General features: G+C 38.7%; 1 protein-coding gene across 1 annotated transcript; it reads left to right on the forward strand.

Annotated features, from left to right (window-relative positions):
* The first annotated feature begins 740 nt into the window (after positions 1 to 740).
* LOC140245066 (serum paraoxonase/arylesterase 2-like) lies at positions 741 to 12,670 on the forward strand. Its single transcript, XM_072324661.1, has 9 exons — positions 741 to 934; positions 2,552 to 2,622; positions 3,673 to 3,728; positions 4,522 to 4,690; positions 7,467 to 7,602; positions 8,310 to 8,507; positions 9,970 to 10,051; positions 10,896 to 11,012; positions 11,444 to 12,670. Exons 1-9 carry the CDS (start codon positions 861 to 863, stop codon positions 11,609 to 11,611), a joined length of 1,071 nt encoding a protein of 356 aa, XP_072180762.1. The 5' UTR covers positions 741 to 860; the 3' UTR covers positions 11,612 to 12,670.
* The last annotated feature ends 3,923 nt before the right edge of the window (positions 12,671 to 16,593 follow it).

The raw sequence follows: 16,593 nt of genomic DNA on the forward strand, positions 1-16,593 counted from the left end.
AAACATGACGATAAGACAACATTAGACGTGCAAATGATGGCCGCGTCCTTCGCGAAATAAAATCTTTCGCATGCTCCGTGAAATTAGCTCTTACGGAATCTGTTTTCAAAGGAGAAATAATCCGTGCGAGGATAGAAACCAGCTAAGTTGACTGAGCGAATAGCCTATTTTGGTATTTTGAAAATTTTCTCGATGTGTGATTTTGCACATTTCCCAAAGCAAGTTTAACGTAATTCAGATACGGTAAAAATAAGCGTGGAATACACATTTTTCAAAAAAGTATTGTATACAGAACTTGGGGAAAAAATGTTTTGAGTTTGTTTAAAATTCCAATATTTCCTGAAAGCATCTTAGATAAGTATAATCTATGTGACGTTACCTCTATATATCACGGTCAATGTTTAGGCCTAAAAAAAATACACGATTTAACTTGAATTAAATAGTCATTATCAATTTTCATATCGCCTGGCAAATTAGTGAGAGAATTACAAAAATAACACATAAAGGGTTTTGTTTACATTGAGGGACAAGTTGTTTGCTTCGTAATCCGCAGATATACGTTAATAAGAACAAAAAGACGAATATCAAGATATATATCAATAATTGATATCAAGAACATCAAGAGAAATTTCAGCAGCTGTGAGTAGTATTCTTCTCATTGTCGATGGTGGCGCTGCGTGGGACACCCAAAGTCCACTCACACCCCCATCACCTCCCCCCCCCCCCCCACCCTCTCCGTTTGCAGAGAAGCTCCTTGGTTCCACGGTGTTAAGAGCAAACTGTAGGCCTACAGGTGTGTATAATGGGTTGTGAGTAAATTGTCTTCCAAACATTTTGACTGCTCACCTGACACTGACGAGATGGCTTTTAGTTTCCGCCAGGTCATTTTCGGCGCCCTGCTAGCGCTGCTGGTTGAACGAGCGGTCAGATTTACGTGAGTTAGGAACTAAGATTATACTTTAGTCGTATTTTATCTTTTTATCGATCTAGTTCATGAATATGTGGACGAAGCGAAGGAAGACCTTTGCACGGATATGCCTTCCAGCTTCGAGCGTTTGCGAATTATAGTTAGAACCATGTTTGCTTTGCTCGCATCTGAATTGTTCTGTGCGGCTTTATGTTCAAAATGGACAGTCACGCTATAGTATATTTCTATGTGTTTGAGTGTTCTTTCTGATGTAAAGGACTGCAGATTGTAATGGAAGAACGAGCTTATCGCCGTAACGTATATCAGCATGCCTTGGATTGTTCACCGAAATATCTTTGTTACTACACACTATCATACTTCGCTCATTTATATCGAAGTAGTATGTCCATGTAGTTTATAAACGTATAGTCCGTTTGTTCTTTTATGAGGATTTAAAACAGCTATAAGAATAATATCTTGCAGGACGCTGTCTATCTTCAAAAGTGACTGCCTGTGCGGTGTATAAATTATCGTCTATTTTTCATCTTCGTAAAGGAGCATCGATATAATGCTTGAAACATTTTTTTTTTTAATCATCTAATTTGTTCCTTCTCCATTTCATCCAATCTATTACGGAAGACCAAATGAGAAGTAGCATTCACCTATGTCTGTATTTCGACTCTTTTACGAAATCAATTAATGCATAGAATACTGGTTTTTCGATCTTGTTTCTTACTACGACGCCATCCGATGGGAAAGGATAGGATATTTCGTATATGAATTCGCTTATACTGTTGGCTCAGCAAACACTGATCATAATTATTATGGGGAAAGTAAGGCTCGCGGACAGATGGTAATCATCTCTTGTAAAATCTGACTGTCAAAAGTCCATTTCATTGTAGGTCCGTGTTTAGAGTCAGACGTTTGGATACTGACCAAGTGCGGCGTCACAAAGAACTCACCCCCCCCCCATACTTACCACCACCTCTTTAAAGGGAAGATAAACCCTAAGAGCAATGTGGATTGAGTGAAAGCAGCAATATTAGTAGAACGCATCAGTGAAAGTTTGAAGAAAATCGGACAATCACTGCAAAAGTTATGAATTTTTAAAGTTTTGGTGTTGGAACCGCTGGATGAGGAGACTACTAGAAGTTATGACGTATGAGTGGACAACAATACAAAGAAGATATAAAGAAAATGCTACAAAAATCAATTTTTCATGAAAATTACAAATTCCGTCAACTTGATACTGACATATATTAAGGGTAGCAATTATTCCCCCTGCTTTCTGAAAGCAGTTAGTCAAGTGTTCTTTCATAATGCTAGAAAAATGAATTTTTGTTGAATTTCCTTTATATTTTCTTTGTATTGTTGTCCTCTAATACGTCATAACCTCTAGTAGTCTCCTCATCCAGCGGTTCCAACACCAAAACTTAAAAAAATCATAACTTTTGCATCGATTGTCCGGTTTTCTTCAAACTTTCACTGATGTGTTCTGCTAATGTTGCTGCTTTCACTCAATCCACATTGCTCTTTGGGTTTATCTTCCCTTTAATAAAAAGCAAAAATAAAAAGAAAGACAAAAAATCTCTACCTTCATTGCCTAAAAGTGATTAATGTTCTCTTTTTATCGATTATCGACAGATTCATCTATGGATTCTTCTCCAGCATCTACACCCACTACCCAGGGACTTGCAGGAGCCTCCCAGGCATTGGTATTCATGATCCTTGAGCCCCTTTCTTGCAAGTGCCAATGACGACATCCTACTTGCGGGAAAGAACACAGTGTCCCACAGTGTGTTCACAGTGTGTTCACATAGTTGTCTATGTGAAAACGCTCGATTTTAACAGTGTGAAGATGATTTCACACTGGTGTGGTTTTCAAAGAGTGTTCACATAGTAATGCTTTGTTTCACACTGTGAATTGATAACTCACATTGTGTTCACACAGTTAAAACGCTCGAATTGAAAAGTGTGAAGAGATTTGACATAGATTTCACACTGTGTTAACACTGTGTTCACATTGTGTTCGCACTGTGTTCACACTGTGCTTCTCACAGTTTAGGACACTGTGTTTTCTCCAGCAGGGCATCCTGCAAGTGAATCTCTCATTTCACAATAAATCACGACAAACTCAGATTAAAAAATACTTAGTGAACTTTGAAATTTTACATGCGATATAAGGACCAGGAACTTTGAAGAGGTAATGATGTGACCAACTCATACGTCTCCCATCAACCTGATAAAAAATTATTTAAACGGATGATATAATTTTAGTCTAGATGGGGATTCAGGTTCTAACTTTTTTGCGAGATGATTATAAACCACATATATGAAAAATTAGAGAGCATACGATTCTAAGAGGTATTAACAGTTTAAATGATAAAAAGATTGGGAAAAAAAGAGCGGTCCTAATTAAAGGTGGGTCCCACCTTTTATTAGGACCACTTTGTTGTGGGATATCTCAGCCATTTTAAAACCAATTTTAATCAGTTAATACATTCTTAATTCCTCTTAAAACTGATGTATGCCCTCAAACATCTAATATAAGTGCTTTCTAATGCATCTCGTAATAGTTAAAACCTGAATCTACATCTCAAGCGAAACTATACTATTCCTTTAAACTGTATTTTCACTTCTCTTCCATTTTGACATAAAATCAGGAAAATAAGAGAGTTGGTAATCTCTACGTTTTCATGGAATCTTGTAAGAGCGACCGATGCGATCTTAATCATGTCTTCTTTTTTTTTTATAATCATCAACAGTTGATGGCTCTGAAGACATTGTTGTGACATCAACGGGTCTAGCATTCATATCTTCGGTAAATACCACACATATCACAGTATTAATACTCTGAATAATAACATCATATAATAATCCTCTATCATCATACATTGTGTACCAACCTCTGTAAAGGAGACAAGATGTTGAATGAATGCTATAGGAGCAAAGTTATGCTTCCTTTGTATAATTCATTTATTTAGCTCCGAATTTCACTTTTGTTTTCATTACAAGCTGTCGGGCATCATCATCCGCTAGAAATATAGTTATAATCTCTTTACGCTTTATGGCAAAGCTATTGATTTTTTGTTTAGACAAACTTTAAAAAGTGTTTTGCTCACTTGTTAAAATTAAATCCTGTGCAAGAATCTTTAGAAGTTGTCATGAACTAAAGTTTATTCAACCCCACCATGCATTTATGGTTTTAAGTTGCGGCTAATATTTACCTTCTTATACGACGACAACTCTTTCGTTTACCCAAGTCGATGTGTTCGTCATTGATTATTTTTAATATGAATGTCAGGCATGTCAGGTACCGTTTTACCCCCTCTCTTCCTCATTCTTTCATACAGACAAACATACTGACACACACACACGTATACAAATTAACATACATCCCCTCTATATTCTCCCCTCTTTCTCTCTCTTTGTCTTTCCCATTTATTCTTACTGTATCGTTTTCTTAGCATTTGGTGAATGGGATTGGGAACGCAGTGAACAGTGCTTTTATCTTTCTGATACTAGTAATAGGTTATTATGTGTTTCGCCATCGAATATTACGATCTTTTGTTAATACATGTATTTTCAACATCTCATCCGCGCTCCTCTCATAGGGCGCACTGCAGATCCTGGAACAATCACCATCCATCGTTGGGAGAATCTTCTTATTTGACTTCAGTCATCCTGATGAAGATCCCGAAGAGGTGACAGTAGAAGGAGGCGGTATCCATGACAACGGCTGGATTCCTCTCGGAATGGATGTCTGGGAGAGTGGGCCTAAAGGTATCTGATGTATTTTTATTAAAAAAATACCAACAAATAAACACAGTAAGCCATGCTATGAAAACTATCTCCAAAGTAAAATGAAACATACATGTAGACCAACTTCAGACAGGTTCACTGTTTATCCTTGTGTCAGTTGTAACGAGCAAAAAGCTGCAGAGGGGTCCAGAGGTTATCGGTACATGTTGTGAATCTAGGGAAACGTAATCATTACTCTAGCTTAGTTTTGCTGTCATCACACATACAGCCTAAGACTGGGATTGGCAAACACTATACCTGAACAGGTAAATCGTCGCAGATAGTCGTGAGTAAAGCAAATCTTAGACAAACACATGTCTATTTAACTCAGCAGGATTTGTCGTGTATAATTTTCGGATCAAACTCTGTTGTTAGGTGCTGTGCTGTTTTATTTGGTTCTCTCAAATATAATCTCTTTGGGTAGTCTACAACAACGACGCTTATGATTATGCACGCGCTAAAGGTGACTGCTTGTACGAGGCAGAACTCCTAATGTTTTGAGTATAATAGACGAGGTCAAATTCCAGTGCATTCAGCCCATAGCTGATATTTCTAGGGGTGAATCAAAGTCGATCTTTTGTCTAGGCGTCTGTATCTGTGTTTGGATATTATTCATGACCCGAGTGTGCAGGTCCCATCGAACAATAGCAGTTGAAGAGGGTTAAAGTTTAAGCACGTGTAGTGAATGTTTTCGGTAATATTTGGATTACTGTCTCAAGTGTACGTGTACTTTTGATGTGAAACTTATTTTGTGGAATTTTCTTTATATTTTTTTTTTCTATATCGCAGTACATAATTATGTGATGTCATGACCTGCAGTAGTCTTCTGAAACAGCTGTCTCGTCACCAAATTTAAACAATTCAAAACCACACTTTTGAACGGATAGTCCGATTTTCCTCAAATTTTCACAGTGATGTATTCTATTAATATTCTTTGATTCATTCAATCAATATGAATTATTTGGGTTTTATTCTCCTTAGTCGCCCCCACTGTGTGCTCCAGACTCCTCAATTCCGGCTGCCCAAACTGCCAGCCTCCAAGTATTCTTAGGCTTTCCCTTCTTCCTTTTATCCTCTGGGATTTGAGTATTTGATGATTATTAATTGCACTCACACATTTATTAGACTACAAACAACAACAACAATAATTATAATAATAATAATAATAATAATAATAATAATAATAATAATAATAATAAAAAGTGTACTAAAATCACACTTAAATGGCGGACACGTGATCACAGCTCTAAACACCTGGGCGGTAGCAGTTTTGAGATACACAGGAGGAGTGGTCGAATGGACGAAGGCGGAACTGGCTGGTATGGATCGGAAGACAAGAAAGATGCTCTCGATCTACAAAACCCACCAAATGAGTGCTGATGTCGACAGGTTGTACCTGCCAAGGAAAGAAGGAGGCCGAGGGCTCGTGAGTGCGTCAGATTGCGTTGAAATGGAGCAAATCAGCCTCAACAATTACATAAACAGCAGTGAGGAAAAACTCCTTCGAGCCGTTCTGGTTGAAAGTGGAAATAATGTAAACGCCATTGATCCACTTACTTTCAAAAGCCAGAAACGAACAGAAAGATCTGCGAAGTGGAGAGAAAAGCAGCTGCACGGGCAGTTTTGCAGAGAGACGGAGAACATCAGCAGTAATGACACATGGTTATGGCTGAAGAAAGGAGAACTGAAGAAGGAGACAGAAGGACTGATCATCGCTGCCCAAGAGCAAGCACTGTCAACAAATGCTCTGAAAGCCAAGATACAGAAGAGAGATGTGGATGCCACATGCAGGATATGCCGAGAAAGAGACGAGACAGTGCAACATATCGTATGTGGCTGTAGTAAATTGGCGCAAAAGGAGTACAAAAGACGACATGACAAACTGGCACAAGTCCTTCACTGGGAGCTTTGCAGAAAACATGAAATACCATGTGAGAGCAAATGGTATATGCACGAACCACAGAAAGTTTCTGAAAATGATCAAGTCAAAATCCTGTGGGATTTCGATGTTCAAACTGACAATGTCATCCAGCACAGGCGTCCGGATATCATCGTCGTAGAAAGGGCCCGACAGATGTGCACAATCGTCGATGTCGCGGTACCGGGAGACAGCAGAGTAGCCGAGAAGGAGAAGGAAAAGATAGAGAAGTACCAAGACCTTGCCAGAGAGCTTCGCCGCCTGTGGAATATGAGAACGAAGGTGATCCCTATTGTCGTTGGAGCACTCGGAACAACGCCAAAGCAGCTGCGACGGCACTTGGACGACGTTGGTGTGCCCGATCGAGTGCAAACGCTCCAAAAAGCAGCATTGCTGGGGACGGCACGAATCCTGAGAAAAGTACTGGAAGTCTAAGGTTCCAGGATGGAACTTGACGTGATATTAATCTCCAAGAGATATCTTGTGAAGATAGAGATACCAATAATAATAACAATGTCTTATTTACCCAGGGTAGCCTCTTCAGTGTTGACACTGCTCTACCAGAGGGCCCTGCCATTACTATTACCCTAGCGTTGCCAGGTACCCATTTATACACCTGGGTCGAGAGGGACACAGTAGGTAAAAACATCTCAAGGACGTAAGCACTGGGCGGGATTCGAACTTGTGTCCTCCGATCGGGAGTCGGGAGTCTTATCCACTAAACATGCCACAGCGCCCCCACAATAAGAACAATTAGATAATGTACTTTGAACTACGTTGTCTTATTTTGTCTTTGTTAATATTTTGTGTGTGTGTGTGTGTGTGTGTTTTTTTTTTCAGACAAGCCCACGTTCACGTTGTATGTTGTGAATCGGAAAGAAGGTGATGTTGGCATCGAGGTATTTGCCTTCATGAGGCGAAACATGAAGCCGATTCTCAAACATAAACGAAAAATAACGCACCAGAATATTTGGAGGTGAGTGCATTTATCACGAGAGGGTATAATTAGTCGAAAACTGGTCCATTTGGTAATAAGAACTAGTCCAGTATTGTATTTTCAAAGTCCAGTCGTCCGCCAGTGGTGGGGGGGGGGGCGTTTTCGGTGACATTTTGAGCGCACTTAGCCAAGGAAGAGTGATGTGATTGCTGGGACCATAGCTATAAACGTGTCCATGCCTACATGAAGTAAATGCTTTTTGGCGTCATGGCTTTCAAAAAAATTCATACAAAAACTGACAATTTTGAGCACCCTCACCCGGCAAGGAAATTGTTTAAGAGCATTGCATATGAAGTGTTTGCTGTGAACATTTAATTTTGTTATCCCCTCTGGGAATCCATCTGGATTATTGTTTCAGACTACTATATAACATGCCTATATTTGTTAAGTGCACAGGGCTTGTTCCACGTGCAAGAAGGAACATTTCGTCATCATGCTCATTTGGTATTATGTATATCCTCGTCGCCACTTTACGCATTAAGATTGACACATTTTAAGTAAAGAGATATTATACTTAGTATTTATCTCTACGATGTGAAACGATCTGAAGCCATTAAATTATTATGCTGTATGAATCATCTTCCAGGTATCTTTCGAGTGCCTTTGGCGACATTGACTGCGTAACGCCCTTGTGAAATGAATACAATTTTACTTCAAACATCTTGGTCTTAAAAATGTGTCCGCAGCCCAAACGATCTTGTTCTTGTCGGCGAGGACCGGTTCTACGTTACAAACGACGCATACTTTCCTAAACCTGTGGACAATCTGGAGCTGATCCTAAGCCTGAAAGTCGGCAGTGTTGCATATTATGACGCTGGGGAAGCTCGAATCGTGATAACTGGAATTGGAGTAGCCAACGGCATTAACGTGTCACATGATAAGAAGTAAGTTGCGTGCAAAGAGCTTATAACTCTATAATGAGTAGGTGGTGAGGAGAAAAATCTCTCTCTTCGGCTGCGTGCGTATTATTGCGACTCCTCTCTGCATAGTGGCTCTTCCATTGATTAATGTATGCATGAAACAGGCGTGGATATAATAAGAACAAATTTGTTATCCCCTTTTGAAGCCCTTTGTTGATATTTGACATTCAGCCTGAGTGCTAGAGCTTTTCAAATCATCATGAATATTGACAATATTTTCTTTAGAAACGAACAATTAACACGCTACAGTGCGCTCCCAACGAAAATTCCGGTTACATCGAGATAAAACTTCAAGCCCCAACATTATCAGTTCTGTGGGGTTTTTATTGTTTATTTGTTAGGTTATAACGACATTTTGATATAATGAAAAATCAAACAAACCTTCTGGTCTTCGTTATATAGGAAGTCAACTGTGTACAAAAGTGAGTATTGCATTGGCCTGCAAGAGACTATTAAGGTGCCGACTTGGAGTCTCCCCTGGTTGCGGAGAGAATATCAAGCCGGTCTCTGGGTAAAACCGAGAGGGTGAAAATAAGTTCAATTTCCCTTTTTTCGGAGACTTTTCCAAGTCTCCAGAAAGTATCGGAGACGTTCCCGCAACGTCTCTGCGACGTCTTCGTTAGTTGCGGCCATTCACGGTGCGGAGACTAATTTTTGTCAGCGACTGAGGAGACGACACCGTGACGTCTCCGCAACGCTGCGAAAACCAACGGTAAGTTACGATGACGATGTTGAGACGTCGCGGAAAGGTATCGACTAATACTGACGAGACGTCTCAGAGATGTCGCGAAAATCTTAATAACTCATGGGAAGTATTGCACTTTGGACGTCGCGGAGACATCTTTGAGACCAGCTGGAGATTGAAAAAACAAAGTCTCCGAGATATCGAACATGTTCGATTCTCTCTCGCGACATCCCGGCTGGGCTAGTCTCTTGGAGACCTCTCCTCGTCCAGAAAGATTCGAGTCGCCACCAGGTCGCCGCCTAGTTTCAAAGCCGATGAGATACCCATTTAAGTGATCTATTTATTGCAATTCCACTTTTTTTTAAGGTATAGTTGTTTTTAAACCATGTAACACATAATCACAGTTACGGTGAGTATGTGACGTTGCAGTTTGTGCTGGTTAGTGCTATTCCAGGGTTTTGTAACATAGGCTGTAATTAAACCAAGTGAAAAGACTACTATTATAGTCTGATGTTGGTAACAAAGACGGTGTTGACGATGATGGTGGTGCCGATGTATTACCGAAAATGATGACGATATTCCATGAAAGACGGGAAAGATAGAAAATGAAGAATTCTGATGAGTTCTGGATTTACTAATCCCAAATTCACATTCTGTAAAAAATGAATAAATCTTCTCTCTCCCTTTTTTGTTCGTGTTCTTACATTTATTATTTTTTTTTTACATCCTTTTCCTTTACAGGTTGCTCTATGTTTCTGCCGCCACAGAGAATAAAATCTACGTCTATAAAGTGAACGCAGATGGGAGCTTCACACAAGTCCAGGTTTGCTTCCTTCGCCGAATTATGGTGTCCAAAGTATAATATATTGGATATGATGAAGGAAAATCATTTTTATAATCATAAGCAAAATGACAGTACGAGGATACCATATTTTTTTTTTTGGTATATCTGGCTAAGTCTTAAAAAAAATTAAAACACAAACAAACAGAGAAGACATTAGTGATCGATAATAATATACACGTACATCTAAAACTATGGGATCCTATTTATCAAAACGAAATTCATCAAAATTAGTTAATGACATTGTGTTGGTGCATGCATGTTTTATACATGCAACATATTTACACCACATTTTTTGTTTGTCATCCACTGTGGGGCATTTATTCTCTTTGTACTGTTTTGTTTGTTGGTTTGTACTTTTCATATTGCGCCATGTGTGTTGCGACAAGCCGATACCCATTTCGAATTTATTCCGTGTGATCACAAATACGGATATCAATTGTCATGAGGTTAATTTGGGATCAATTTTGGAACGTAACCATGGTGACAGGATGCATCGAAAGAAGGGTCATTGAATAAAATGGTTTAACCGTCAATCACGTTGAATTATATGGTCATCTATATCAACAATATAAAATACTCCCTGATTGTCGGGGGGGTGGGGAGCTGATTGATTATTAAGGACATTATATCAATGATACGGCCGGTTTTGAAACATAAATCGTACTGAACGAATATAAAAGCTTATGTATCTCATAATATTATTCTGCCTTGTTATCTAATTGATTTTACATTCTACATTCTGGAAAAAGTACCCGGCACGGGAAGGCTTAATCGACACCTGAATGTCATTGCTTATATTCCATTTATCGTGACGGACGGACAGGTGATCGCCCTTGCTACGATGCCGGACAATATCGACGTGGACAAGGATGACGGATCGTTATGGGTCGGATGCCATCCTTCTATCTATGCTGTCTTCAACAAAGCTGGCTTTGGACAGGTATCGCTCTCCAAAGTTCTTTGAAACTGGGAACAAAAGCATGTATAGATATTTTTCGGGAATTCATGCTTGAAAGTATTTCTCATTAGACATGTTACAATGAATGTCACAAAGACACCGAGAAATTCACCTAGCTGATTATCCTGATCTCATATTGGATAGTGTAAAGGATATATAATGAGTAATTTATTATAGTTGACCTTAATTGTGACTTCTCACATGGCATTGATCCCGCAGTTGTTGTTGTTTTTTTTTTTAAAAACCTGTTCTATTTCTTAGACCTGGTGATAACAAGGAGTGTTATTTCGTATAGCTTGCACATGTTATTTGACATCGATACTACTTTAGAATCATTATGGTTGTAATATCAGGATCATTCATTTATATATCTATTTATTTACTATTTTTTTTTTTTTGCATCTGGATCACAGATTCTCAAGATCAACTTGGACAGCGCACTCAACTATACCATCAGAGAGGTTTTTGCAGACGACACGGGTATGGTTCAAGGAAGCAGCATCGCCTGTCGCCATGGAGAGGCTATCATAATTGGAACCGCCTTAGCAAAAGCTGCATACTGCGAGTTACTTACCTATTAGATAGAAAGAGCACACCATGGCATTTTTTTTTTTCTGTAAGTGTTCTTCCAAAAATTAATCTACAGTGACCCCAGACACTGCCAGAATATGTTTTAAATAATACAATGCGTTCACTAAAACAACAAAAGCAATAGCAGTTTTCAAGTGAAGATAATATTATAATGAACTTGAACCTAAATATCAGGTAATAGGTTGCGTTTTTACCGTCGAATACCTTGAGATTGTTGTCACAGTCACGATAACCAACAAAATAGCATAGTAGAACACAAGGTGTATCACTATAAAAGTGGCACTTTCATGGTTGGTGAAAAAAATGAACGCTGAGGAGTTCAAATGTTCCAATGAAATTAATTGTTCTTGTCACCTCTTGTTCAACAACTGACCAACGAGGAGTTTTGTAGTCGAGTGACATATGAAGGCCTGACCCCTTTACCCATTAAGTCATGTCTGTGGAACTTTTCGACTTGCGAGACGACATTGTGTAGAACACACATAAAATGCAGCTTACATGTGGACAAAGCAAACGATCTAAGGGCAAGGTGTAATGGTACGACTGTTGAAATTATGCTGATGTGCAATCTTTATTATTCACGTTGTCTCTTTAATACCACATGGACATTTTGACAGTGCGCATTAACAGCGATAACTGTGATTGTATATTGTTATGCTACATTTAAAACGTACATGCAAATAAAAGTACTCAAAGGAAAATGTACTGCAGCAGGAAGTAAATCAATTCTAATTCCACACTGTATTCACTATAATGATTGGCTCCTCTGTTATCACACATGAATCTCAAGAAATATATGGTAAATATATTTGTATACAAAAAATTACAAAAATGCGTAACAAAAGTGTCGATATATCAATATCAATACGCTTATAGAGTAAGGCAGGCCTGATATGTAACCCGGAGCTTGAAGAAACTAGTGCATGACATAAAAAAAATAACATCGTGAAGTGCAAACTGTTTGAATTTCAGGGTTTTTTTTTTCCAGTCAAGTAGTTTTATATGTGGCCTATGTGTATGTTATGCTCATGCTTTTCAATAAAAAGATATTGAGGTTCAAAAATTCCAATATGGTTATTTAATTCTATTTCGCTGTTTCCATCAAACAAAAGGCGATAGATCGTACAAAGTATATAACCGAAAAGTATACACACTGTAAAGACTAAGACTAACTGTAAACGCGAATGAATGTATAACAATATAAAATAAGCAATGCACACTTTGCAGAAATGACATTACGAAGTAAATACATTGTGTGGCGATGGAAAAAAAAAATGATCCACTAAAAAAGCACTGCTCGTAGACGTTGATCCCTCTGTAAACAATATGCCTGTAACACATTTATACAAAATGTATCTACGTTGAATACGATTTGCTATACAAATGATGCACAGGATAGAGTGCGTTAGTGGAGATGTAGCGCACTCGAGGGTATTTACAATATTGTGAAACATGCACTACATTGTAAATACCCGAGAGTGAGCTGCATCTCCACTAACGCCACGAAATAATCCTGTGCATCATTTGTTTTATAAAATGGGTCGAAAACTAACAGCATTTTTCACGTACCTTTGTGGGTCAATACCAGTCAGCTACATGTAGCACTCGCTCAAGAGTCAAGATGTCCGAAGATGTTCGTCCCAAACATTTACGCACGTCGCACTCGGAAATCCCGCACATGACAAAGTACTGTACGTATAAGAGTATACGTACGCCACACATGTTATGCACACAAGAAAGGCCGGCCGGCAGCCCGAACTAGAAGTTGTTTACAGGATTGACAGCACGTATAGTAGCGCGCAATGCACTTGTAACAACTGATTGAGTGCGCACTGCTAGTGTAAACATTGTGACGTCAGGCCGTGCATGTTAGTGAGAAATTAATACACGCACACGTGACTCATTTCAGCGCTTCCAATTGGCTACATTCTTGAACCTATTTTATAATAACCATTAAAGCGTATAGTCAACAGCACCTATTACAAAAATACACGTGTTTCGTACCAAAAGGTACGTATTTAAGATAACATATCGATGTTAATATTACGGCAATATCCAGACGATGTCCATTATTAGTCGTGTGTACCATGTAAATACAGTGACAAGAAACAATACATACATGCACACGTGACATTAAAGGACAAGTTCACCTTCATGACATGTGGACTGAGTGAATGCAACAATATTAGTAGAATATATCAGTGAAAAATAAAAAGAGAATTTCACAAAATTTTACTTTTTGAATAAAGTGCACATTTCTTGGACTTGTTACTATGATGTATGTTAAGGATAATATCATTTCCCTTGCCTTCTGAAAGAGAGAAGTTGAGTGTTCTTTTGTTATGCAAGAAAAGTGAAAATAAGGTGAATTTTCTTTATACCGTTGTACTCATGTGACATCACAAGCTATAGTAGTCTTCTCATCCAGCCATGACTGAGCAGAAACTTTAAAAATTCATAACTTTTGAACGGATTGTCGGATTTTCCTCAAACTCTCACTGATGTGTTCTACTAATATTGCTGCATTCACTCAATCCACATGTATATGAAGGTGGACTTGTCCTTTAAATACAGTGCAAGGCGGACAAGGTTAATTGAATGAAAACAAGAATATTAACACAGACGGGTGAAGATGTACTATGACAGATCTATGTTTTAAAATCATTTTATCAATCTCTGTACACTGTAAAAACATCGGTGTTAGATTTAACACCATGGGTGTTAAGTCTAAAAATCTATGATAATAAAATCTATATAAAAAAAACTATAAATTCTATTGCTTTCAAAATATTGTGTATTCTATCTGAAACTTTATAACGAGATAAAGAATTAACACAAGAATGTAAACAACTCACTCTTAATTTATGTTACAGTGATAATAATCCTTGTCTGATGATTACACCTCCTATGTCTCGCTTGAAACTCCGAGTTTAGCTGCGTTTACACCAAATCCGGCAAGGGTCACTGAACGGCGTATTTGCTGTGAAGCGCCAAAAGGAATCATGTCTGATTCTGTTACAATATCACTTCCCCGATAACAAATTTGTTGCAAAATTAATCGTCCCCTGTTGATTTCGTTGCTCTTGATTTTGACATAAGAATAGCATTTTGGGTGATTTTGTACCGAATTACTGATTTTTTTTTTTTTTTTTTTTTTTTTAAACAGAACCACACATGGTTCCTTTTGGCGTTCCATTGCAAGAAAACCCGGCCCGTTGCTCATACCGTGCTCGTTGTAAACGCGTCATAATGAAATACTGACGAAACTGTAGTCAACTGAACAAGTGTATTTATACCTTTGTAAAAATCTTCTTTATCATTTTCTACGCTCTGCCTCCACGACATCTTGCACTCGGTACAAAGATAGCCTTCGCAATGTGTGGATAAAATAAGCTATAACGGAAACTAAAAAGTAATAGGCCTATGTATTTCACTTCACTGGGTTTTTTTTTTTCAAAACAAACAACCCCATAAGCTTTATATTGCGAAGTAATCAGGCTGTTGTTAATCTGCAAAATTTTAATGATTAGCAAGTGAGTACGTATAAACTATTTTCTTCCTTTTCTTCAGAATCGAAATATTTCACCTCGGCCCGATGAGTTAATAGCACATCAACTTACATTGGTAAGATATTCGTTTGTGTGAATCAAATCAATGAATGACTGTTATAACGTGCATGGAGTTCAAACATGACACTTTGCAAGCGATCTACACAAACTATATGCTACTAATGCTTCCCATGAAAGAGAAAAATCAGCTTGTGTCAGATCTTGGATTACATTCCTTTAATCAAAATGAATTCAACAATTTCTGGTATACATCAAAATACCATGCAATCACAATAAACATTTCACGTAAACTACAGACAAAAAAGGAGGTAACTAATATTCGTTAATCATGGGATTATTAACCGTTTCTGCAGATCAGCGAACTGATCTAAAATGATTCATAAGTTACCCTCGGTGAAATCTTGGTCGATGTTTGCGGAGCCTCGGCGGGGATCTTTTCTTCAATCCTGTTTCTGTCGCCGTCGGGATTTCGCGAATTTTCATCTCAATGGCGAGTAGCGCCTTTACCTGGCTATAACCAACGGGCAAATGCGCCGCGCCATTGCATGCAAAAGGCCATCCTGTCATCCAAAGGCAAGCATCATCCGTTCCTACCAGGAACCCGTTGAAATTGGCGTCCCCGCAGCGCCGGCCAGTGCGACCGCCAAAATACGTCTGCTGGCTGAACCAGAATCCACCGCCTAACTCTGCGGCACAAATTGTTATCCTGCCCCTGTCGTGGGTGCTGAAGTACACTTTGCCGCTTTTCCAGACTCGGGGCACTGTCGACTCAACAACCGCTGCATAACTGTAAAAGAGATCGACATTTTGCATCAAAGAAAAGTGACGATGAGCCACGTTTGAAAACACACACACACACACACACACACACACACACACACACACACACACATACACACAGAAGAAAGACAAAGAAAGGATCATAGTATAGATGGGGAGGGTGTTTTAATGAAAGGCAAAAAACCCAACAAGCAAACAAACAATCCACGGAAAAACAAAAACACACTTACGTAAATTTGCATACAAGAGGGGTTTTTGCCACTGGAGAAAGAAGAAGAAAGGACAATTTAAGAATTTGCAGGAACGACCGGCTGGAAAAAAAAAAACAAAACAAAACAACAAAAAAAAAAAAACATGTAACTCCGTCTGTGCCAATGAGTCAAAGCCTAATGTTCACAAATTTTACGCACAATCCTTTTACGGTGAGGGGTGCACACTGTTATTAAAAGGTGTATAAGGTCACACTTTTACAAGAGCAGGAAAACATACGTAAGTTATGCGATGTTCATGTTTCAGTCGTTTTATCTAAACGGCAATGCAGTCACGATCACCTTGGGACATAACATGGTGTCATGATGCGATCGCCTCAATCTTCCGCGGTGGCAGCCTGTCCTGCAAACCTT

This window comes from Diadema setosum, chromosome 22 (assembly GCF_964275005.1).
Source record: "Diadema setosum chromosome 22, eeDiaSeto1, whole genome shotgun sequence".
Classification (NCBI taxonomy): Eukaryota; Metazoa; Echinodermata; class Echinoidea; order Diadematoida; family Diadematidae; genus Diadema; species Diadema setosum.

What these genes read in the sequence shown, in the direction of transcription:
- LOC140245066 (XM_072324661.1), top strand. Translation starts at nt 861, where the DNA reads ATGGCTTTTAGTTTCCGCCAGGTCATTTTCGGCGCCCTGCTAGCGCTG. An exon ending in AACGTGTCACATGATAAGAA is followed by an intron (nt 8,508 to 9,969) that starts GTAAGTTGCGTG and finishes TTTCCTTTACAG; the next exon opens with GTTGCTCTATGTTTCTGCCG. An exon ending in ACAAAGCTGGCTTTGGACAG is followed by an intron (nt 11,013 to 11,443) that starts GTATCGCTCTCC and finishes TCTGGATCACAG; the next exon opens with ATTCTCAAGATCAACTTGGA.